The 26,184-nt window shown below is 42.7% G+C and overlaps 1 protein-coding gene across 2 annotated transcripts in view; it reads left to right on the forward strand.

Annotated features, from left to right (window-relative positions):
* Positions 1-24,521: 24,521 nt before the first annotated feature.
* The window catches only part of cenpi (centromere protein I), an 82,195-nt gene continuing 80,532 nt past the window's right edge, over positions 24,522-26,184 (forward strand). The window contains exon 1 of one of the 2 annotated variants that reach the window (XM_078210353.1): positions 24,522-24,670. In XM_078210353.1, the coding sequence (XP_078066479.1) occupies positions 24,568-24,670 (103 nt within the window). In that variant the 5' untranslated portion in view covers positions 24,522-24,567. The remainder of the gene's footprint in view (positions 24,671-26,184) is intronic. The other variant, XM_078210354.1, reaches the window with a different exon arrangement.

Here is a 26,184-nt window from a genome sequence, read left to right on the forward strand (position 1 = left end):
CCACTCTCTGCGTAAAGAACCTACCTCTGATATCCTTCCTGTATCTCCCACCATGAACCCTATAGTTATGCCCCCTTGTAATAGCTCCATCCACCCGAGGAAATAGTCTTTGAACGTTCACTCTATCTATCCCCTTCATCATTTTATAAACCTCTATTAAGTCTCCCCTCAGCCTCCTCCGCTCCAGAGAGAACAGCCCTAGCTCCTTCAACCTTTCCTCATAAGACCTACCCTCCAAACCAGGCAGCATCCTGGTAAATCTCCTCTGCACTCTTTCCAGCGCTTCCACATCCTTCTTATAGTGAGGTGACCAGAACTGCACACAATATTCCAAATGTGGTCTCACCAAGATCCTGTACAGTTGCAGCATAACCCCACGGCTCTTAAACTCTAACCCCCTGTTAATAAAAGCTAACACACTATAGGCCTTCTTCACAGCTCTATCCACTTGAGTGGCAACCTTTAGAGATCTGTGGATATGGACCCCAAGATCTCTCTGTTCCTCCACAGTCTTCAGAAGCCTACCTTTGACCCTGTAATCCACATTTAAATTAGTCCTACCAAAATGAATCACCTCACATTTATCAGGGTTAAACTCCATTTGCCATTTTTCAGCCCAGCTTTGCATCCTATCCCTGTCTCTTTGCAGCCGACAACAGCCCTCCACCTCATCCACTACTCCATCAATCTTGGTGTCATCAGCAAATTTACTGATCCACCCTTCAGCCCCCTCCTCTAAGTCATCAATAAAAATCACAAAGAGCAGAGGACCAAGCACTGATCCCTGCGGCACTCCGCTAGCAACCTGCCTCCAATCTGAAAATTTTCCATCCACCACCACCCTCTGTCTTCGATCAGACAACCAGTTACCTATCCAATCGGCCAACTTTCCCTCTATCCCACACCTCCTCAGTTTCATCATAAGCCGACCATGGGGGACCTTATCAAACGCCTTACTAAAATCCATGTATATGACATCAACTGCCCTACCTTCATCAACACACTTAGTTACCTCCTCAAAAAATTCTATCAAATTTGTGAGGCACGACTTGCCCTTCACGAATCCGTGCTGACTGTCCCGGATTAATCCGCATCTTTCTAAATGGTCGTAAATCCCATCTCTAAGGACCTTTTCCATCAATTTACCAACCACCGAAGTAAGACTAACCAGTCTATAATTACCAGGGTCATTTCTATTTCCTTTCTTAAACAGAGGAACAACATTCGCCATTCTCCAGTCCTCTGGCACCATCCCCGTGTAAGAAGTCTCACAACACCAGGTTAAAGTCCAACAGGTTTATTTGGTAGCAAATACCATAAGCTTTCGGAGCGTGCTGCTCCTTCGTCAGATGGAGTGGTTATCTGTTCTCCAACAGTGCACAGACACAGAAATCAAGTTACAGAATACTAATTAGAATGCAAATCTCTACAGCCAGCCAGGTCTTAAAAGGTACAGATAATGTGGGTGGAGGGAACATTAAACACAGGTTAAAGAGATGTGTATTGTCTCCAGACAGAACAGCTAGTGAGATTATGCAAGATCAGGGAGAAAGCTGTGGGGGTTACTGATAATGTGACATTATGGATTTATGTCACATTATCAGTAACCCCCACAGCTTTCTCCCTGATCTTGCATAATCTCACTAGCTGTTCTGTCTGGAGACAATACACATCTCTTTAACCTGTGTTTAATGTTCCCTCCACCCACATTATCAGTACCTTTTAAGACCTGGCTGGCTGTAGAGATTTGCATTCTAATTAGTATTCTGTAACTTGATTTCTGTGTCTGTGCACTGTTGGAGAACAGATAACCACTCCATCTGACGAAGGAGCAGCACGCTCCGAAAGCTTATGGTATTTGCTACCAAATAAACCTGTTGGACTTTAACCTGGTGTTGTGAGACTTCTTACTGTGCTTACCCCAGTCCAACGCCGGCATCTCCACATCATGGCTACCATCCCCGTGGACAGCGAGGACCCAAAGATCAAAGCCAAAGGCTCTGCAATCTCATCCCTTGCCTCCCAAAGAATCCTAGGATACATTTCATCAGGCCCAGGGGACTAATCGACCTTCAGTTTATTCAAAACTGCCAGGACATCCTCCCTCCGAACATCTATTTCCTCCAGCCTATTAGCCTGTAACACCTTCTCTTCCTCAAAAACATGGCCCCTCTCCTTGGTGAACACTGAAGAAAAGTATTCATTCATCACCTCGTCTATCTCTACTGACTCCATACACAAGTTCCCACTACTGTCCTTGACCGGCCCTAACCTCACTCTGGTCATTCTTTTATTCCTCACATAAGAGTAAAAAGCCTTGGGGTTTTCCTTGATCCGACCCGCCAAGGACTTCTCGTGTCCCCTCCTAGCTCTCCTAAGCCCCTTTTTCAGCTCATTCCTTGCTAACTTGAAACCCTCAATCGAGCCGTCTGAACCTTGTTTCCTCATCCCTACATAAGCTTCCCTCTTCCTTTTCACAAGACATTCCACCTCTTTCGTGAACCATGGTTCCCTCACTCGGCCATTTCCTCCCTGCCTGACAGGGACATACCTATCAAGGACACCCAGTATTTGTTCCTTGAAAAAGTTCCACTTTTCATTAGTTCCTTTCTCTGACAGTTTCTGTTCCCAACTTATGCCCCCATATTCTTGCCTAATCGCATCATAATTACCTCTCTCCCAATTGTAAACCTTGCCCTACCGTACGGCCCTATCCCTCTCCATTGCAATAACAAAAGACACCGAATTATGGTCACTATCTCCAAAGTGCTCTCCCACAACCAAATCTAACACTTGGCCTGGTTCATTTCCCAGTACCTAATCCAATGTGGCCTCACCTCTTGTCGGCCTATCCACATATTGTGTCAGGAAACCCTCCTGCACACACTGCACAAAAACTGCCCCATCCGAACTATTTGACCTACAAAGGTTCCAATCAATATTTGGAAAGTTAAAGTCCCCCATGACAACTACCCTGTGACCCCCACACATATCCATAATCTGCTTAGCAATTTCTTCCTCCACATCTCTATTACTATTTGGGGGCCTATAGTAAACTCCTAACAACGTGACCGCTCCTTTCCTATTTCTAACCTCATCCCATATTACCTCAGTGTGCAGATCCCCCTCGAAGTGCCTTTCCGCAGCCGTTAAACTATCCTTGATTATCAATGCCACTCCTCCACCTCTTTTACAAGCTTCCCTACACTTAGTGAAACATCTATACCCCGGAATGTCCAACAACCATTCCTGTCCTTGTTCTACCCACGTCTCCGTAATGGCCACAACATCGTAGTCCCAAGTACCAATCCACGCCCCAAGTTCATCTACCTTGTTCCGGATGCTCCTTGCATTGAAGTAGACACACTTCAACCCACCTTCCTGTCTACCGGTACCCGTATTTGTTTGAGAAAAGGTACATGAGCAAGTTTCTGGCAGGTAGAGGGGTTGAACTTGCTTTCCCTTTCTATAGACCTTCAAGTAGGCAGAGAAACAGATCCGGGAGGTGTTGACTGATCATTCTTGGGTGTGTTCGAGCATGTAGCATGTAGGATTTAGATGTGAATGGACATAATCATAGAAAACAGGAAGCGGAGTAGGCCATTCTGCCCTTCAAACCTGCTCCACCATTGCTCATGGCTGATCATCCAACTCAAAAGCCTGATTCAGCTTTCCCCCATATCCTTTGATCTCCTTCACCCAAGCACTATGTCTAACTCCTTCTTGAAAACATATAATGTTTTGGCCTCAACCACTCTCTGTGGTAGCGAACGCCACAAGCTTACCACTCACTGGGTGAAGAGGTTTCAGAGAATCATAGAGTGCAGAAGGAGTCCATTTGGCCCATTGAGTTTGCACCGCCCACAATTCCACCAATCCCCATAACCCCATGTAGTCCCTCTGACACTCACGGCAATTTAGCATGGCCAATCAACCTAACTCCCACATCTTTGGAGTGTGTAAGGAAAGCGGAGCACCCAGAGGAAACCCACAAAGACACAGGGAGAATGTGCAAACTCCACACAGACAGTGACCCGAGGCCGGAATTGAACCTGGTTCCCTGGCATTGTGAGGCAGCAGTGTTGCCCACCATTTCATTGGAGCTGACGAAGTGTCATCCAGACTCAAAACATTGGTTCTTTTCTTTCTCCACAGATGCTGATAGAACCTGTTGAGTTTCTCCAGCATTTTCTTTTTCTGTCTGATCTACCACTGTATTCCAAATGTTCTGTTATAAAATGTTTGATAATGAACTTCAGAATTTGCCCCACTACCAACATCAGGCTGACTGGTCTATAATTCTGTTTTCTCTCTACCTCCCTTTTTAAATAGTGGGATTACATAGCTACCCTCCAACCTGTAGGAACTGTTCCAGAGTCTATAGAATCTTGGAAGCTGACCACCAATGCATCCAATATTTTTAGGGCCACTTCCTTAAGGACTCTTGGATGTAGATTATCAGGCCCTGGGACTTTATCAGCCTTCAATCCCATCAATTTCCCTTACATCATTTCTCTACTAATACTGATCGCCTTCTATTTCTCCCTGTCATCAAACCCTGTGTTGCCCAACAATTCTGACATGTTATTTGTATTCTCCTTTGTGAAGACAGAACCAAATTTAGTTGGTCAGCCATTTCCTTCTTCCCCTTTACAGAAAATACTAGTACCTTAAACTTCATATGTTGCTCTTATCTTGGTTGGATTTACTGTTATCATGTTGATAATCAATTGTACCCAGTCACCTATGTCAAAATACAATATCTCAGAATTCCAGTAAGTATTTTAGGTATATAGTAAATGTGCCATCTTAAAATTCAGGCACAAATAAAGTCATTCATGATCCAAAATGCTTAACTTGTGATTTTTGAACAGCAACTCACATATTCAAACACTGAATTATATGAGGATAATTGGACAACTTTGTTCTAGAATAATGTACAGTATGGTGAATTTTTCCAATTAATGTAATCAATAAACCCAACGTCATCATGTAGATTACCAACCAAAGTTAAAAAGAGAAAACAGGGTAACTTTTAATGGGTAATTATGTGACACCAAGCTTAAGTGCAAAAACCTAAAGGCTCTGGGAGAAGAAAACTGAGGGAACCAAAGAATTCCACAGTTTGAGGACTTGCAGAATGAATAGCTGAGTGGGAAATTGATATCTTTATTTCAGGGGTGAGAAGAGAAGAAAGAGGATGTAGGATAGCACATTGAGAATTCATAAGAAACAACCAGAAAGTTCAGAGGAACACCGCCATAGTTAGGGGATTGGCAAAGTAAGCACAAGATGGGAAAAAAAGAGAGGAAAACCAATATTGGAGTATTCAAGCAAGAGTTGTTGAAGAGTGTTTTTCAGTTTTACATTAGATATTCTATTCTGGTTCACTGTTGCCAGCTACATCCATAAGCAGATGTTGCATCCTCCACAATCCGCCCAATACCAAGGTAAATGATGGCAAGACTCAGGATTTTGAATGACAGTCTTTACCACTGTGTACCCCCCAACCTACTGGGATATATCAAGTGTCCTCATGTTGTTCCCATTGTCTTGAGTAGGTAATCATCAGTAGGGTAAAACTGACCTGTCTCACGACGGTCTAAACCCAGCTCACGTTCCCTATTAGTGGGTGAACAATCCAACGCTTGGTGAATTCTGCTTCACAATGATAGGAAGAGCCGACATCAAAGGATCAAAAAGCGACGTCGCTATGAACACTTAGCCGCCACAAGTGGCACAGTAGCACAGTGGTTAGCACTGCTGCTTCACAGTTCCAGGGACCTGGGTTCGATTCCTGGCTTGGGTCACTGTCTGTGTGGAGTTTGCACATTCTCCTCGTGTCTGCGCGGGTTTCCTCCGGGTGCTCCGGTTTCCTCCCACAGTCCAAAGATGTGCGGGTTACGTTGATTGGCCATGCTAAAAAAAAAGAATTGCCCTTAGTGTCCTAAGATGTGTAGGTTAGAGGGATTAGTGGGTAAATATGTAGGGATACGGGGGGTAGGGCCTGGGTGGGATTGTAGTTGGTGCAGACTCGATGGGCCGAATAGCCTCTTTCTGTACTGTAGGGTTTCTATGATTTCTCGGTGATTTAAATGTATGCGGTATTGGATCAAAACTTGAGCTACAATATCGTACAACCAAGGAAGTTTGCAGGGTATGGACCCCTTGTACCAGTCTAATTTTACTGGTCCACTTTCTGCGCATTGTCCTGTACCTTTCATCTTCTTCAAATATTTATTCAATTTTCTATTATAACATGCATTCCACTTTGCCTCAACTACTCCCTTTGATAAAACGTTTATACTCAATAGAAATACAGAGGAGTTACAACTCTTTGATTACATCACAGAGAGCACAGTGCACAGTTCTGACTTCCACATTATAAATCAAGTACCACTGCAGATCCCTGAAAGACATACTGAAGAAGACTGTGATCCCTGCAGCATTGGCCGGCAAGCCATTGAAATTTCCGTTCACATTGGCGGGACCTGAAGATCCTGCCACCATAAAGGGCTGGAAAATTCCAACCTGCATTTCTCAGAAGTAAATTATATAGCTAACTATTCTTTAAGACAATGGCATGATGTCCCCAGTTGACATATGAGATGATTGTAAACCCATTAAAGATATTTAAAAGAGATACATCCCATTGCCTTTTGTTTATTAAATACATTAGCCTATTTTGTTTCAACAGGGGTCAATCACTGACTTACTTCTGTATCTAAATTTCTAAACAAAAATACTTGCATTTTTTAACAATGTTAATGACCTCAGGATGTCTCAAAGTGCTTTAAAGCCAATTAAGTTCTTCTGAAGTGTAGTCACTGTTGTAAGAACAAAAATTGGAGACCTATCAATTGGCCTTCACCTGCTAGAATGAAAATACACAGTTTTCATAGGAGGAGATTAGGAGCTTGATTTTTGGACACAATGCTGTCAGACATGTTAATTGATGAGGAACAAAGGATGGGGTCTGAAAAAATGTTATCATATTTCAAATCAAAGTTCATACAATAATTTTTAATATTTGAGACGTGGTCACTTTAAATTTTTATTATTTCATACTGAGAATCTTTCAGCTATTCAAATCAATTTTCTGACTTCTATTGGAAAGAATATATCATTGCTATTTGTTATGCAAATGTAATTTTAATTCAGATTATCACAAATATCTAGACTGAGGACTCAATATGGATTATTTGCCTTATTCACAAAGAATTATTACTTTACTGGAGGCAGAACTAAATCACTAAGTTAGCATGTCAGGGTGTTCCCAAATCAAGGCACAGATAAAAGACTGACTAGACCTTATTTCTTTGAATTATACTTGAGAAATCTCTAGGTAGGAGTGCTTATTATGAAGATTGAGTGGACTGAGTTATTTTGAACCCAAAGAGATGGAGGTTGGAGGCTCCATTGTGGTTAGCCAAGTGTCTCGTCTTTTGTTTTCGTATATACAGTAATGTGCAACTTGAATATTCTGCAGTAATTCTGAAGCCTGTTATGATTTTCAGCTAATGTCTGTTTTTATACTTTATGTTTGTTGTCTATGGTCTAAGTCACATACTCTGATCTGCTGTCCAAAGACCAGGATGATGTGAGGCTTGTGTCAATTCATTAACTAGATTAGAGCAAGGGGATTTTTTGCTTACTTTTGAACAGTGTCATGTATCAAACAAATAAATTCACTTCATGTTTTAGGAAGAGAAGGCTTTCCATGAGAATGCTCTTCAGCATAGAGCAGAGTATCAACTGTACACCTAAAAGTAGTATGGCCATCAATGGTAGAAGTGAAATGGTAGTTGGCTGGACTTGAGAAATATACGAAATACTTGAAAAATAAAAGTGATAAGATTTCCATTGCTCCATTTAGAAGTTTTTGTGAAGAAGCATTTGTAATAATTCAACCATTGCATGGAGCAAACTGCAGGTCGTGAGTACCAAGGGCATGCGATCTGAACAAAGGGGGTGAATGCGAAGTGGAAACATCAACAATGACTGAATAAGGTTTGATGAGGGCAAAAGTAAGTTTTTCAACAACCATGGAATGTGAATTCAAAACACAATTTGTGACATGAGTGAAAATTATTGTGCTGAAGAGAAAACTTCAGTGTCCTTTTCTCATCCCTTACTGACATCTTGCCGTGAGTCAAATCTTTTGAGAATCAAAATTGATGATTTTTTTTTCTATTTCAATTGATTGAACATTACTTATTTTACTAACTTTTAAAGTTCTCCTATTTCCCTGATTTGGACATGCGTATACCTCTTATAAATCAAGAGTTTGTGAGCAGGATTCTTGTTTTCATTCTTCTGTTTTATCCCTTAGTGGCTGCAGTGCTCTGAAAGGGGAGGGACTAGAGGATGGAGTTAAGTGGCTAGAAGGTAATATTTGAGATAACCTTTGTTGATCAAATTGTTTGTACTGTCTATTTTAATATCTTTGTGTTTTAACAATTGGCTGAGTGGTGCAGCGATATATGGGATTGGTTTGAGCTCTGGACGTAAGTAGTGACTAGTGTGGCCTGATCATCCAGTGCAGAAGTAGGCAGCATGGGAGCATTGCCCTTAAACTCAGCTTCCCTAACCAAGGCGAGTTTGGTCTGGTCACTAGAAATATCATACTTCGCCATTTATCTGTATAAAGTTGAGTATACTATCTAGTAGACAATCTGCTCCAGAATGTTCTGTAGATGTTGTGTTCTATTCTAAAGCATTCTATTATGGAGAGATGCCGAGTGGATGTGGAAAGTTATGATCCCTATGGAGACAGATAATGTGTAAAAAGAGATGGATTTCCCAATGACTGATGAAAAGAACCAAAAGATAAGGTTTCACATTTTAAGACTTTTGTTGTAGCAAACTAAAATTAACATAGATTAAATATCAATTAACAGGCAATTATTAATACATCAAACTGAAGAAAAACATAAGTTTCACATTCACTAACAAAACCAAAATATGCCTTATAAAATGCTTTTATGCAATGTCATATATTGTCGTAGCGTCTGCATTGTCTCGCCAATGTACCATGCCTCGGGCCATCCTTTCCTGCAGCGAATCAGGTCGACAACGTTGGCCAAGTCACGAGTATGTACTGTGTACCTGGTGGACAGTGTTCTCACGTGAGATGATGGCATCCGTGTCGATGATCCAGCACGACATGCCGGATCATCGACACAGATGCCATCATCTCACGTGAGAACACCATCCATCAGGTACACGGTACATACTCTTGCAACTCGGCCAACTTTGTCTATCTGATACGCTGCAGGAAAGGATGTCCCGAGGCATGGTATATTGGCGAGACCATGCAGACGCTACGACAATGATGAATGGACACCTCTTGACAATCACCAGGCAGTAGTGTTCCCTTCCTGTGGGGGAACACTTCAGCAGTCAAGGGCATTCAGCCTCTGATCTTCGGGTAGGTGGCCTTCAAGACACGCGACAATGCAGAATCGCTGAGCAGAAACTGATAGCCGAGTTCTGCACACATGAGGACGGCCTCAATTGGGATCTTGGGTTCATGTCACACTACCTGTAACCCCCACGACTTGCCTGGGCTTGCAAAACCTCACTAACTGTCCTGGCTTGAGACAATTCACACCTCTTTAACCTGTACTTAACCCTCTCTCCACTCACATTGTCTGCACCTGTAAAGACTTGATTACCTGTTAAGACTCGCATTCCAACATTATCTTGTAAATTGAGTCTGTGTCTATATGTGCCCTGTTTGTGAACCCAACCTTCCACTCACCTGATGAAGGGGCAGCTAATGCTACCAAATAAACCTGTTTAACCTGGTGTTGTGAGACTTCTTACTGTGCCTATCCCAGTCCAACGCCGGCATCTTCACATCATCACTTCTCACCAACACATTAGGTTGAAATTTCCAGTGTCTTTTGCAATTGTTCCCCTAAGTCTGCATTTTCCCAGATACAAGTACCTCCATCAAGGTACACCTCTATTCCTTAAATCTTCAAAAGCTCCATCTGTTCTGTTCCCTTTCTTTTGAACAGAAACTTAACTCTCAGCAGCATCCTGCTTGGTTGTTAACACGAAACCCCAGTATCTCCTTTTGTTTTAGTGTCTCAAACGCTTTTTTTGTGAGATACTGTGAAAGGTGTTAAAACTGCCATCCCACCTCAATGGGTCTCAGTTTGAGTTTCTCTCTCCATGGCAACTGGATCAAATGGACATGTCTTAGAGCTGGGGTGTTTATTTGGAATTCTCTGTTTTACTTTGAGTTAAAGGTACATTTCAAAACATAACCGTCAGCATTCCTGACAAAAGCAATTAGGTCAGAGTCACCACAAACTACACTTACATGTCATCTACTGGCTTAGAGCGTAGCATTAGAGTCAGTTCCCAGTCTTCTCAAATGGGACGATACAGGAAAATCAAAGAAGAATAGGAAGACAGACAGACAGACATGAAAATCAGGCTGAAGCATTCATTAACTTGTATCAACCAAATTTAACTTATTCTCCTCTCTCTTCCACCCCTTTTTTACTGTCCATACTATAATGCCTTGCAGCATTTTTTATGCCTGCACCAAAGGGTTGATAAATATCAATTTAACTGGCCTGCTTTTGGGAGTGTTGTGATTCATTTAGTGACTTTCATGGACAATCCTATTGAGGTTGAGATCTTAGTGTGTACTGTTGGATCACCTGTTGCTTAGATGATGGAGAATCAAGATATTTGTATCCATTGTTTGTTCTGCATTTCACATTCAAGTTTATTTGTCTGCTCTATTTTCACATTGTTTTAGTCAAATCTGTCAGGAGATATATATTGTTATGGTCCTGTGAGAGACCAGTAATGTTGAAAGCGAAATTCAAACACCCTCTAATTAACTGGCAGAACTGCACCATAAGATTTCACATCTTTATACCAAAACAAAGTTTATTGCATATATAAAAACTTATGCGAATCAAATATTATTAACTTAACACTATAGTTTTTAACTACTTATGCTTTGAAAAGTAGAAAAGTTCTACTTTTTACTTTCCCTCCAATAGTTCCCTTATGTATCACAAGAATCTTTAAGGTTCGTTCTTTTATTCAGGCATCAATTCAAAGGTATGCCACAGCCCTTCGGAATTCACTCAAATTCTCCTCACAATTCCAGCTTTCTCAGAGGTATGAAATATAATGGAGATCCTTCCATTAGCTTTTGGTAAGTGATCCTCCAACCTTTCTTTAAGACTTCATGACTGTGCATTTCTCAGCTCAAACTCAGGCTTCACTGTATTATCTAAGCTCACTATGAGGGTGACTGTAGTTTCTTACTCCAGCTCCAAGCAAGATAAATCTTCTAGCTTCTTCCTCCCTTCACAAATTCCAAGCATATAAAATGACTTACTTCTGCCACAGGGCTAATTGTTTTTCACAATGAGTGCCACTGTAGGTTTCTTCCTCTAGCTTCAAACTAGGCAAATCTTCCAGCTGTTTTTTCCATCACAAAATCCAAACTGAGCTTCAGCCTCATCCACGTTCCACTCAGTGAACAATAAAGTTAGTATTTTCACTGCTCATAGTTCATACCTGACTAACATTAAACACCTATTGGTTTTCCCAATCCAGTATGATGCAGTCAACATCAAAGCAAAATTGCAACCTCTTGCTTTTGAGCAAATACCCAGATGACCTAATAACTTGGATTCTGTAATGCATAGTAATAATTTATATTTCTAGTGGGTGTCATTGTCTCTCACCAGTTTCCGAGGCTCCATTACAAGCTTAGAAATGGACCATGAAACGTTAATTGTTCATGTTTTTTCACTATCAATTGTGACCTTGCTGGATAAATACAGGCTACCTTTTCAGTGTAATAAACACAGGCTTGTTTAAATTGCACTTGCATCAACATTGTATTTACCCATTTCTCAACCAGATGCCCCATTTATCGAGTCATGAACTTTAATTCCTAAAACTAAGAGTTAAATTCTAAAATATATGAATTATGTACCAGATTATCTCAACAATATTCATAAATCAAATACAGTAAGTCAAGGTGGCAGTTAGAAATTGGAGTTTCAATTACATTGTCTAACTGCCTTGGCTTGTGACCTTCCCTCCTGAAAGAATGGATTTCTACAGGATTATATCGACTGTGTCTATTTTTCTTGCAAAACTTTTGGTTGTGAGCATTAGCAAGCTATTCTTGTATGAGGGCAGTGCAGTAAAGTCTGATCGTATTCTCATTCAATCCATAGCTACTTTCCAGCCAGAGGTGGTAATGGTCAGAAATGAGAATCTTAACTGATTCCACTTCCCTCCCTCAACCACAGCCACCTTGTTCCCAGGTTGGGGGTAGTGTCTCAATTGTAGCTGTGTTAGTGTATTTCCTGCCCTTCTGGCTGAGATCAACTGCACTGAACAGAAATTAAATCGGAGATCCTTCTCATCTGTGAAGCTGAATTCTGAAGAATCATGGATGTAGGTGGGAAGGGACTGGACAAAAGGAGAGTGGATGGAGTCAAGATAGGAATGAATGAGTTCAGTGGGGCAGGAACAGGCTGACATGATGGGCCTACCAGGACTGAGATAGAAGGAGATAGAAGTGGGATGTCTGGGGTTGGGAGACTGAGGTTGGAAGACGTGGAGGGAAGATCTCTGAAGATGAGGTTTCTGGGATACCTTGGTCCACTCCTCCATAACCCAACATCTCACCCCCTGCCCACTGCACCTCCCTAGGTAATTGCAGAAGGTGCAACCCCTGCCCCTTTCCCTGCTCCCTGCTCACCATCCCAGGGCCCAAATACACTTTTCAGGTGAAACAGCGCTTCATGTGCACCTCCTTTAATCTGGTCTATTGCACTCGCTGCTCACAATGAGGTCTACTCTACATCGGAGAGACCGAACACACACTGGGGTAACTGCTTTGAAGAACATCTTCAGTCCATCTGCAAACAGAACCCAGATTTCCTGTCGCTTGCCAGTTCTACACACCATCCTGCTTCTCATGCCCACATGTCCGTCACTGGCCTGTTGCAATGTTCCAGTGAAGCCCAATGCAAACTGTGGAGTAACAGCACCTGATCTTCCGATTAGGCACTTTAAGCCATCTGGATTTAGGTTGTCCTTTGATACTCTGCTTACCTTTGTTCTGCCATTTACACATTCTGACCTTTTAATGTCCACTATCAGAACCCTTAGCCATGATCACCACCATTTACATTCTCTTTGTCTTTTGGTCTGTGACATCTTTTTCATTTCCCCACACCCTAACAGTATAAATCTCATCCTATTTTCCATTGTCTTCAGCTCTGACGAAGGGTCATCTAGACTTGAAAAATTAGCTCTGTTCTCTCACCACAGATACCGTCAGACCTGCTGAGATTAAAGTATTTTCTGTTTTTATTTTGGATGCCAGTATCCATCTTTTAACAGAATAATGAACAGTTCATGTGTCTGTAAGAGTCCAGTAGGCGAGGCTTTTCTATACTGGACTGAAGTTTAAATGAGTCCAGATAGCTGAAGGCAGGGCTGGCATGGTGGCACAGTGGTTAGAACTGCTGCCTCACAGCCCCAGGGACCCGGGTTCGATTCCCAGCTTGGGTCACTCTCTGTGCGAAGTCTGCACGTTTTTCCTGTGTTTGCGTGGGTTTCCTTCAGTTTCCCCCCACAAGTCTGAAATACGTGCTAATTAGATGCATTGGTCATGCTAAATTCTCCCTCAGTGTACCCAAACAGGCGCTGGAGTGTGGCAACTAGGGGATTTTCACAGTAACTTCATTGCAGTGTTAATGTAAGCCTACTTGTGACACTAATAATAAATAAACTTAAACTTGTGGTGTTTCTTCAGAGTAAGAGATGTGCAGCAGGTCGAGCCTTGTAGCCTGTTTCTCTTTTTCAGGCAAACTCAGGATCTTTCGACAACAGACTTTCAAGGAGCCTTGTTGCTTGGTGGAAGGCTAAATGTTATTGCCTTATGTTCCTTCTGATGTTATTCCTGCACTCTGCAATCTGCTGTGCACTGCAAAAAGCAAGCAGGGCCTATAATGAAAGGCTTCCAAAAATTAAGGAGTTCTGGCCATTGATATACGATGGAAAGCAATCAATATTTTTTTCATATCAATGAAGTACCTTCCACCTCTGGCCAGGTGTGGCATTTCACTGGGATGTGGTCTAGGCCTGTTCATTGTATTCCTCCTTTTAGATGCTTTCAAAAGCTCGGTCAACTTACTATTCCAAAAGTCAGGTGACCTGTGGCCTTTTATAAAACAGGCATACAAGTTTTTAAAAAATTGCTTTGTCCTCATTCCTGCTTGGCATGACAAAGCTGATTTCACGTAGTATTTTCTTTTAGTTTTGAACTATTCTTTTGGATACAAAGTCCAACACCTACTCTCCTCCTCCCCCCACCTTAAACTAACAATCATCTTAACTAACTAGAAGGGCAGAACTATGTAATTCAGGTCATGCATTTTATTGCAACTACTGACACAGTAACTTTCTGATTGGCATATGAGAGGCATATTTCAGCCATGGAAAACTGCACCTCAGGGTCTACATTTATATTTTTCACACAAAACCACGTGTTCAGTATAATTTGACCATCTCATTGCAGTTTGACTATACTTGCTATAAGCCAATAGAATAGAATCCCTACAGTGCAAAAGGAGGCCATTCGGCCCATTGAGTCTGCATCGACCACTAACCCACTCAGGCCTTATTCCCATAACCCCACATACTTACCCTGCTAATTCCCCTGATACTAAAGGGCAATTTAGCATTGCCAATCAACCTAACCTGCACATCTTTGGACTGTGGGAGGAAACCGGAGCACCCGGAAGAAACCCACACAGACACGGGGAGAATGTGCAAACTCCACACAGTGACCTGAGGCCGGAATTGAACCCGGGTCCCTTGCACTGTGAGGCAGCAATGCTAGCCACCGTGCTGCCCAATATCAACAAGGAAATTGATTAAGATTGTTCAAGCTCTTAGACTGAGGAAATTAACTAACCAAGTTGTAGCAACAGGCAAACAGGACAATACATTTTCTTTTGATGCAAGTATATTGGCATAATAACAAAATGCAGCTGAAATAGGCTGTAAAAAGGCACACATCTTAAAGTGGACAGGATTTAGAACCAACATTCATCATATATTAAGAACCAAACAAGCACACCCTCATCATAATATGTTCAAAGTACATATATATTTATTTTCCAGATCAGGTCAGATCTACGAAGCAGTGAGGAATTACCAGAACTGAGAAACTGAACTGCAAAGTCTGAGTTAACAAGAGAAGTGAGCAGTGATAATTGAAACTTGTGCGAATTGTGAATAAAATCCATGCCATAGAATCAGTTGACATATTATAAGGTTAATCATGATAACATCCTGTGCACATGCTCATGGCTAAAGTTTGGACATAGTGACTAAGTAGTTCAATGGGTTACTAAAGATCCTTACAAGCATAAGTACAGGAAATTGACAATCTCAGGCTGTCTAGTGAACTCTTGCCTACATTATTGGACTGAATTGAGGAAGACCCTAATGTTTCAAAGAACAAAGAACAGTACAGCTGTTCTTTTCATGTTTCAAAGAATATTTCAAAGAACAAAGAACAGTTTCAAGGTTGACTCACATTCCACATCCTTATTTTGCACCTCCAATATTTTATTTGGCATCTAAATTTCAGATCATAAAACTTTAGAGGGGGAATGCATGGTTCTTCCTCTGATTACCAGGAACTGTAATATATTGGTTATATTACTGCTAATCGAGGGGCCTGAACTAAAGATATGAAGATACAAGCTAAAATCCCACTGCAGCTGGGGAATTTAAATTCCATTAATTGTATAAATCTGGAATATTGGAGTTACCTATAGGCTAGACATCAGTAATAGTGATCCTGTAACTGTCAGATTGTCATAAAACCCCATTTGATTCACTAATATCTTCTGGGATGTTGCTCTGCTATTCTTATTGTCTGGCCTATAGGTTAACTCCAGACCCACAGCAATACGGTTGACTCTTTACTGCCTTCTGAAACAGCCGAGCAAACCATTTGCTTGTTATACTCCTTCATGAGATATGGGCATTGCTGGCTGCAATCTTAAACCTCTACATTCCATGTGGTGTAGGTAACACACATTGTTGTTAGAGGGGGAGTTCCAGGGTTTTGACCCAGCAACAATGAAGGAACAGTGATATAGTTCCAAGTGAGGATGGTGTGTGACTTGGAGGCAACTTGCAGGTGGCGGTGTTTCCAGACGTGTGCAGCCCTTATCCTTCAAGGTTGCAGAGGATGCTGATTTGAAAGATGCTTTTAAAGGAGCCTTGGTGAGTTGCTGCGGTGCATCTTGTAGATGGTACATACTACTCCAATTTCCCTTTCACATGCTACCTTTCCAACTACTGCAACTGCTCTCCTGTCGTCTGTCCCATTTCATTCCTTTTGGGCTTCATAGCAGTTTGATACAACTGAGTGACTTGTGAGGCCATGTAAGAGAGCATTTAAGAGAAGGACGGGACCTCCTGTCACTGGGGAGTAGAAGTCCTATATTTCTTTTGTCAACCCCACTGTAAGCCATTTTCAAAAGCAACCAACTCTTCTACTGTGGGTGGTGGGAAGGGGTGGGGGCTTGTGGTGTGTTTGCAGTGGGTGGCAAATAGTGTAAAATCCTGCCAAGGATCTCTCATTTCCTGCTTGTTAGGGCAGTAGAAAATTACGGTTCTCAAAATAAAACTTAATGCACCACCCTAGCTCTACAAACTCTTGAGTAAATTAGATAAATCTATCTGGAAAAGCATAAAGTACAAGATGGTTACTGTAAAAATGTACCAGTGCAATGTTTAAGCCTAGATTTCCTCACAGTGCAGCAATGCTATATTGGAAAGCAATAGAACATGTTTTGAAATAATTGATTTTAAATAAATGAGTTTCTTCAAAGGGAAGCTGAAACAAACTAGCTATCAATCTATTTATCTATGGATCTAACTATATTGTAAATTGATAGGCTTTCCAGCAAAATGACGTACAGCTGAGACCATGGCTGGAATTTTACCGCACCGCCCACCACAGGAATCAGAATGGGTGAGGGGTGGACCATGGAAAGGTCTGTTGACCTCAGGCAGGATTTTATCGTTTCAGAGCGGTATTTTACGAGCAAGGTCGTAAAATACTGCCCCGTGTGCAATTCCTGTGCTGTGTGGGAACTCCATCATGATTTGTGTGCAGTTCTTCGAGTTCAGGGTTTCTGAACTAATGCACTGGAGTCATTGCGGAGTAAAATGGAGGCTGAGAATTTCCTGGAGTGCACATTTAGAAGCTGTTTATTCCATAGCTACAGAAGGTTCCAGAGAACTATAAGTGAGCGGTCATCTGACCTGTTTGGAAGTGGCGGACAGGATAGGAATCGTCAGAAATGTGGCACTTCAACCTGGTTTTCAACATTGAATACAAATGAGGATTTGACACATTGGGGGACTAACTACACAGGGTCTGAAGGTGGAGGCAGGGGTGAGTGGTACACAACAAATTGCAGAATCCAGTGGTCAGAGATGATTTAATGGGAGAAATGTATACAGAAAAGCTAAGGGAGAACGGACAGCATTAAACATAAATGCCAACAAAGTCAACATGGCTTCTGTAATGCTCGGGTAGAGGATATCACTGAGATGGTGCATAACATTCTGAAGGGGTGAGGGAACAGCCAGAAATTGTGTTCCGTGTAGGAACCAAAGGCAAAGGAAAGAAAAGGGTTAAGGTGTTAGTCAAATTCAAACTTTAAGAAGTAGGACCTCAAAGGTACTAATCACTGGATTACTTTGAGTGTCAAGTGCGATTGAGTATGCGAAGAGGAGGATAAAATAGGTTATTGTGTAGCTGAGGGAATGATTCCGGAGGAAGGCCTTCAGGTTCCTGTAATGTTGGAACAATTTCTATGGCAAGACAGACCTGTTAAGGGGTTGAACTTCAACAGAGCTGGGACCAATGTGCTCACAGTAAGGTTAACTAGTACTCTAGCGAGGATTGAAACTATTTTGGCAGAAGATGCTATATTGGAAAGCAATAGAACACGTTTTGAAATAATTGATTTTAAATAAATCCTGACCAGGATAAAAAAACATTAATTAGGAGAAACAAAGTGCACAGAGGACTGGAAGAGGCAAATAGCACTAGAGTTTAAGATAGTTCAGGAATAGGAGTCAGGCCTTGCCTTCAAGACACACGACAAAGCAGAATCACCGAGCAGAAACTGATAGCCAAGTTCCACGCGCATGTGGACGGCCTCAACCGTGATCTTGGGTTCATGTCACACTACATATCTCCACTCACATTGTCTGTACCTTTAAGACTTGATTACCTGTAAAGACTCGCATTCCAACCATTATTTTGTAAATTGAGTTTGTGTCTTTGTATGCCCTGTTTGTGAACAGAACTCCCACTTACCTGACGAAGGAGCAGCGCTCCGAAAGCTAGTGGCTTTTGCTACCAAATAAACCTGTTGGACTTTAACCTGGTGTTGTGAGATTTCTTACTACACTACATGTAATCCCGACCATACTGCCTGGGTTTGCAAATTCCTACTGTCCTGGCTTGAGACAATTCACAGCTCTTTAACCTGTGATTATCCCTCTCTCCACTCGCATTGTCTGGACCTGTAAAGACTTGATTATCTGTAAAGACTCGCATTCCAACCATTCTTCACATTCCAATCTGTAATTATTATGCAATTGTGTCTTTGCCTATATACGCCATGTCTGTGAACCTACCTCCAGTCACCTGATGAGCAGCGCTCCGAAAGCTCGTGATTCCAAATAAACCTGTTGGACTTTAACCTGGTGTTGAGAGACTTCTTACTATTCAAAGTAACATACAACAGGTTTATTGAAAGATATATTCTTTGCACAGAACAGAAAATGAAACGGAGACACAAGTCTGTAAAATAATCCAATGACACCACCATCAAATCATGTGACCGGCTCTTAAAATCATCATGCAATCACTCAAATATATAACATCTTTCCCCCATCTGTGGTCATGGCAAATTATGACAATATTGTACATTGGATCAATAATACTCTTGACCTAGTAATAAAAAGACATCTATTCCTCTTTGGTTGTATATGACATTATTGAGCAGAAACTGAAATGGACCAGTCTTATAAATACTGGGGCTACAAGAGAAGCACAGTAAGAAGTCTCACAACACCAGGTTAAAGTCCAACAGGTTTATTTGGTAGCAAATATTTGCAGGGTATTTGCTACCAAATAAACCTGTTGGACTTTAACCTGGTGTTGTGAGACTTCTTACTGTGCTTACCCCAGTCCAACGCCGGCATCTCCACATCATGGCTACAAGAGAAGGTCAGAGGCTGGGAATTCTGCAGTGCATAACCCATCTTCTGTCTTCCCAAAGTCTGTTCACAATCTACAAGGCACAAGTCAGGATGGAATACTTTCCACCTGCTTGGACCAGTGTGGCTCCAACAACACTTGAAAAGCTCGACACTCTAGAACAAAGCTGCCTGCTTGATTGGCATCCCATCCACAATCTTAAGCTTCATTCCCTCCATCATCAACGCATGGTGACAGTACTGCAGCAACTGGTCAAGGCTCCTTCTGCAGCAGTAAGACAATGGCAGCAGATGCATAGGAATACAACCACTTCTTCATTTGGAACTATGTAGCTTTCCTTTCACTGTCCCTGGAATAAAATCCTGGAATTCTCTCCCTCACATTACTGTAGGTCTACTTACACGAGGTATACTGCAACAGTTCAAGAAGGTAGCTTAGCACCTTCTCAAGATCAATTAAAGATGGGCAACAAATACCAATAATGCCCACAACCCATAATAGAATAATAATAAAGAGAATCTGCAGAGAAATCACGGAGATCTTGCATAGATGCACAAGAAATATCGTGATATTGGAGAACTTTAATTACCAAAATATCAATTCAGATCATGTTAGAGTAAAGGGTAAGGAGGGGGAGGAATTACTGAAATTTGTTCAGGAGAACTTCCTTGACCAGTATGTTCTTGGCCTACCTTGAAGGTGGCTTTTCTGGGTCTTATGCTGGGGAATGAGATGGGCTAAGCGGACCAGGGGTCTGTAGGGAAACATTTGGGCAAAAGTGAACATTCGCCAGAATTTTACCATCCCGCCTAGCACAGGAATCTGAGATTTAGACTAGCAATGCAGAAGAACATGGAGCAATCTAAAGTAGAGCTTCTACATCGGAAGAGGGCTAGCTTCAACCATATGAGAGTGGATCTAAGTAGGATTAAACAGAACCAAAGATCGACAGGAAAATCTCCAATAGAGCGAAGGGTAATCTTTAAGGAGAAAGGTAAAGGAATAAATGCCAGGACTTCTTGGATGATGAGGGAGATAAAAATATGATGAATCAGAAAAAGGTGTATGATGCTACGGGGATGAATTCTTCAGTTGAGGACGAGGCCAAATATGTTTGCCTGAAGCTTCTGATGTCCAAATCAGTGAAATCTTGACTTAAATCTGTGTTACACATCGCGATCCTGCTTGCCCAGAAAGTTTAAACTTCTGATGGACTGATTTCCACTTAGCTGAAGTGTCCCAAGCAACAGAAATCAGCCCCCGGACCAGGGTCTTCAATACGAAGCTGTGTCAGAGACTTGGATATTCATCCAGGAAATTTGATTTGATTTGATTTATTGTCATATTAACATACAGTGAAAAGTATTGTTTTATTGCGCGCTATACAGAAAAAACATACCGTTCATAGAGAAGGAAGCGAGAGAGTGCAGAATGTAGTGTAACAGTCATAGCTAGGGTGTAGAGAAAGATCAACTTAATGCATGGTAAGTCCATTCAAAAGTCTGACAGCAGCAGGGAAGAAGCTGTTCTTGAGTCGATTGGTACGTGACCTCAGACTTTTGTATCTTTTTCCTGAAGGAAGGAGGAAGAGAGAATGTCCGGGGTGCGTATGGTCCTTAATTATGCTGGCTGCTTTGCCGAGGCAGCGGGAAGTGTAGACAAAGTCAATGGATGGGAGGCTGGTTTGCGTGATGGATTGGGCGACATTCACGACCTTTTGTAGTTCCTTGCTGTCTTGGGCAGAGCAGGAGCCATACCAAGCTGTGGTACAACCAGAATGCTTTCTATGGTACATCTGTAAAGTTTGGTGAGAGTCATAGCTGACATGCCAAATTTCCTTAGTCTTTTGAGAAAATAGAGGCATTTGTCGGCTTTCTTAACTATACTATCAGCATGGGGGGAACCAGGACAGGTTGCTGGTGACCTGAACACCTAAAAACTTGAAGCTCTCGACCCTTTCTACTTCATCCCCATTGATGTAGACAGGGGCATGTTCTCCTTTACGCTTCCTGAAGTCGATGACAATCTCCTTCGTTGAGGGAGATTATTGTTGCCTCACCAGATTCTCTATCTCATTCCTGTACTCTGTCTCGTCATTGTTTGAGATCCGACCCACAAGGGGAATTTGACCGCACAGTCATTGGTGTATAATGTGTATAGTAGGGGACTGAGAACACAGCCTTGTGGGGCACCATTGTTGAGGATGATCGTGGAGGAGGTGTTGTTGCCTATCCTTGCTGATTGTGGTCTGTGAATTAGGAAGTTCAGGATCCAGTCGCAGAGGGAAGTGCCGAGGCCCAGGCTATGGAGTTTGGAAATGAGTTTCGTGGGAATAATAGTGTTGAAGGCTGAACTGTAGTTAATAAATAGGAGTCTGACATAGATGTCCTTGTTATCTAGGTGTTCCAGGGTTGAGTGCAGGGCCAGGGAAATGGCATCTGCTGTGGAGTGTGGCGGCAATAGGCAAACTGTAGTGGATCCAGCTAGAACAGGAGGCTGGAATGTTATGCTAGTTAATATCTGGTCTAAAGCAGAGATTATTAGCCAGTGTTGTATAATAGAAAATCGACGCTAGGAAGCACCAAGGGTTAAAAATAATAGAGCTTTATTTATTTACATGGCGGTGTTCACATACAAGGCAGCTTCTTCCTCTGCCGTTTCCTGCACTAGTGACCTGTGATGTCACTTCCGGTAAATACATGAATATATTAATATACAGTGAGACAGTGCTTAGTGCAGCTACCAAGAATCAATATTAATACATAACAGCCAGCATTACTGAACAGGCATAACCGACCCCCCTTCCCCCCATGATTCAGATACCCCCAACCCAGCCACTTCTCATCTAACTACCCACCCACCCAACTGACCTACCCCCACCTAATTAACCCCCCACCTGATCCAACTACACCCTAGCATGACTACCCCGTTGCACCCCCCCCCCAAACGAGATACACTTGGAAGCTGCAGATATGCCACGCTGTGAAAGCCTGAACCTTCTGAGACACAGATGCTCAGACATGTTGGGAGAACTGATCCTCTGCCACAAAGGGTTTTGTGGGATCTTGCCTTCTTGCAGCTGGATCTCTGTGTCCATCCATTCTTCCCTGTGGAGTGGCATCTGACAGAGAACAAGACTTCTGTTCAACTTCTGCTGATGTTACTATTGCTGCTAATGTTGGTGTTGTCTCTCTTGTTCTCCAGTGAAGGTATGAGATGGGAGTTGCATAAGCTGCCCTCATGCCATGGCGAAGGCTACTAGCAGCACAGTGGCTAGCACTGCTGTCTCACAGCGCCAGGGACCTTGGTTCGATTCCTGGCTTGGATCACTGTCTGTGCGGAGTTTGCATGTTCTCCCCGTGTCTGCATGGATTTCCTCCAGGTGCTCTGGTTTCCTCCCACAGTCCAAGATGTGCAGGTTAGGTGGATTGGACGTGCTAAATTGCCCCTTAGTGTCAGGGGGACTAGCTAGGGTAAATGGGGATAGGGCCTGGGTGGGATTGTGGTTGGTGCAGACTTGATGGGCCGAATGGCCTCCTTCTGCACTGTAGGATTCTATGAGCAGAGAAGTGGAGCTTAAGGTGGTTCTCAGTTTGCCACTCACCTGGGATTTAACTCCCTGCATGAATTTAAATCCACCTCCTCTAGAATGTCAAGATTCCAACCAACAGTTCAGGTCATTAACTCTTTGTCAAAAGTTTTTGAAATGCTGAGCTGATGTAAGTTAGTGCCAGTCAAATGGAAAACTGAATGCAGATGATTATGTCATTGCCAATCAGTTGTAGGATAAAAACAAGACTGTTGTAAGGGAACTTAGGGATAGGAAGAAACACTGGGCCTGTGGGCCTTGTTAAATTGTTCTGGGAGAGCTGATATTAGTACAATAGGCCAAATGACCACCTTTGGAGTTGTAATGATTCCTTAATCCTATGGTTCGCACATGTAGTATCAACCTGATGTCATATGGTCCTCTTTTTCTGCTTCATCTTATTCTCTATTTCTTTAGTCACCTGGGGCGTTCTGGCTTTGATTGCTCTCCTTTGCCCCTTTGTGGGAATGTACCTGAAATGTATCTGAACCATCCCTTCTTTAAAGGTTGCCCAGTTTTGTATATCAACCTTTGATTCCAATTTATCTGGAACAGATTTGTTCTCCACCCACTGAGGTTTTCCCTCTTTCAGTAATGTATATCTGCTCTAAATTGCTGTTTTCAAGTTCACTGGCAGTCGAAATGATATTATGAACACTATCCCCTAAATGTTCCCCAAATGATACCTGATCCATTTGACCTCATTTTCCCAGAATCAGATCCAGCAAATGCATCCTTCCTCATTGGGCTAGAAACCTACTGTTCAAGAAAATTCTTCTAAATTCTGCTAAGAAACTCTTTCTCTTCACCCGTTATACAATTACTATCACAGTATTAGAACAATTACATACCCACATTATCAATGTTTGATACTTTCCCATCGTTCAAAAACTTCCCTGCAAATCTGCTGCTCCATCATTCCCACTTGTTGGTAACAGAATCCCTACAGTGCAGAAGGAGGCCATTTGGCCCATCAACAACAATCCCATCCAGGCCTTATCCCTGTAACACCCCACACATATTTACCCTGCTAATCCCCCAAACACTAAGTGACAATTTAGCATGGCTAATCTACCTAATCTTGGACATCCCAGTTGTGCATAGTCACTTAATGTGAATAAAATGTTCTTGCGATCTTTAAAAAAAAATCTACCTAATCTTTGGACTGTTGTAGGAAACCGGAGACAACCCACGCAGACGTGGGGAAGAATATGCAAACTCCACACAGAGGGACCCAGGGCTGGAATTGAACCTGGGGACCCTGGCGCTGTGAGGCAGCAGTGCTAACCACTGTATTACTGTAAAAACACTGTTCGATAACTTTCCCATCTTTCAAAAACTTCCCTGAAAATCCCTGCCATGGCTATAATGGTTCCTCTATTGTTGGCTGGAAGTTGATTTTTTTTGGATCCACGTTTTCGGTCCACAGTATCTGGTGAGTTGGTGTTTCTGTGGCTCCTGTCAATCATTTGCCGCTATGAGAACAGCCCATCTCTCCACACGTCCGACGCCATCGACTTCTTCTGTCAACTGCCAGTGTCCTCAGTGCGCATGCTCGGAGCCCGCCCTCCTCAGTGATGCGCAGGCTGTTGGCTGGAGGCGCGCGCGCGCTGGTTTGAATGTCCTGCCGGTTTGTTTGCTCAGTCAGATGGAGCGGGAGGCCAGGGCGAGTGGCCGGATCAAGGCCAGGCCCAGGTCAGCCAGCGGCGACCTGCAATCTTTGCAGCAGGCAGTCGAGTACTTTGCTTCTGGTAAGTGCAGGGAGCGGCGGCAACGACGACTCTTATTGTTGTGAAGAGATTAATAAAGTCAGGCAATTGCCTCGGTGCGGCCCTGCTCCCCTCCTTTCCTCTCTGGTGTCTCTGAATGAGTGGAGCCATAGGGTGAAGTGTGCAGGCATTTAGAAATAAGGTCAAGGTCTTGAGATTGATTTTTTTTTTAGGGGCATCAAGGACCTGATGAAGGTCGGGCTGATGATAGTTGAGTAAAGGCACAGGTAGTATTGAGGAGGTGGGGAGGCTGCAGAAAGATTTAGACAGTTTAGGAGAGTGGTCCAAGAAGTGGCTGATGAAATTCAACGTGGGCAAGTGCGAGGTCGTACACTTTGGAAAAAAGAATAGAGGCATGGACTATTTTCTAAACGGTGACAAAATTCATAATGCTAAAGTGCAAAGGGACTTGGGAGTCCTAGTCCAGGATTCTCTAAAGGTAAACTTGCAGGTTGAGTCCGTAATTAAGAAAGCAAATGTAATGTTGTCATTTATCTCAAGAGGCTTGGAATACAAAAGCAGGGATGTACTTCTGAGGCTTTATAAAGCACTGGTTAGGCCCCATTTGGAGTACTGTGAGCAATTTTGGGCCCCACACCTCAGGAAGGACATACTGGCACTGGAGCGGGTCCAGCGGAGATTCACACGGATGATCCCAGGAATGGTAGGCCTGACATACGATGAACGTCTGAGGATCGTGGGATTATATTCATTGGAGTTTAGGAGGTTGAGGGGAGATCTGATAGAAACTTACAAGATAATGAACGGCTTAGATAGGATGGACGTAGGGAAGTTGTTTCCATTAACAGGGGAGACTAGGACGCGGGGGCACAGCCTTAGAATAAAAGGGAGTCACTTTAGAACAGAGATGAGGAGAAATTTCTTCAGCCAGAGAGTGGTGGGTCTGTGGAATTCATTGCCACAGAGGGCTGTGGAGGCCGAGACGTTGAGCGTCTTCAAGACAGAAATTGATAAATTCTTGATTTCTCGAGGAATTAAGGGCTATGGGGAGAGAGCGGGTAAATGGAGTTGAAATCAACCATGATTGAATGGTGGAGTGGACTCGATGGGCCGAATGGCCTTACTTCCGCTCCTATGTCTTATGGTCTTATGGTCTTAAGCTGTGATAGTCAGGATATGTTGCAGGGTGGAAAGGCAAAGAGATATTTCAATAAATTGATCCTCCAGAGATAACCAAAAGCAGGGATTCTTTGCAACAATGAGGGGGATAAAAGCTTATGTTGGTGATACACTGGATTTGTGGAAAGGAACGTGGCAAAGGATTTAAAAAAAAGCTTAGTTTCCTGTGTCATTGGATTTAGCATTTAGATGGTATTTGACAGGATAACAAAGCTGACAAGGGAAGATAGCATAAAAGCAAAGGAAAGTGCATGCTATCATAGAATCCCTACAGTGCAGAAGGAGGCCATTCGGCCCATCGAGTCTGCACCGACCACAATCCCACCCAGGCCCTACCCCCACATATTTACCCGCTA

The sequence above is a fragment of the Mustelus asterias genome, chromosome 4 (genome assembly GCF_964213995.1).
Source record: "Mustelus asterias chromosome 4, sMusAst1.hap1.1, whole genome shotgun sequence".
NCBI lineage: Eukaryota > Metazoa > Chordata > Chondrichthyes > Carcharhiniformes > Triakidae > Mustelus > Mustelus asterias.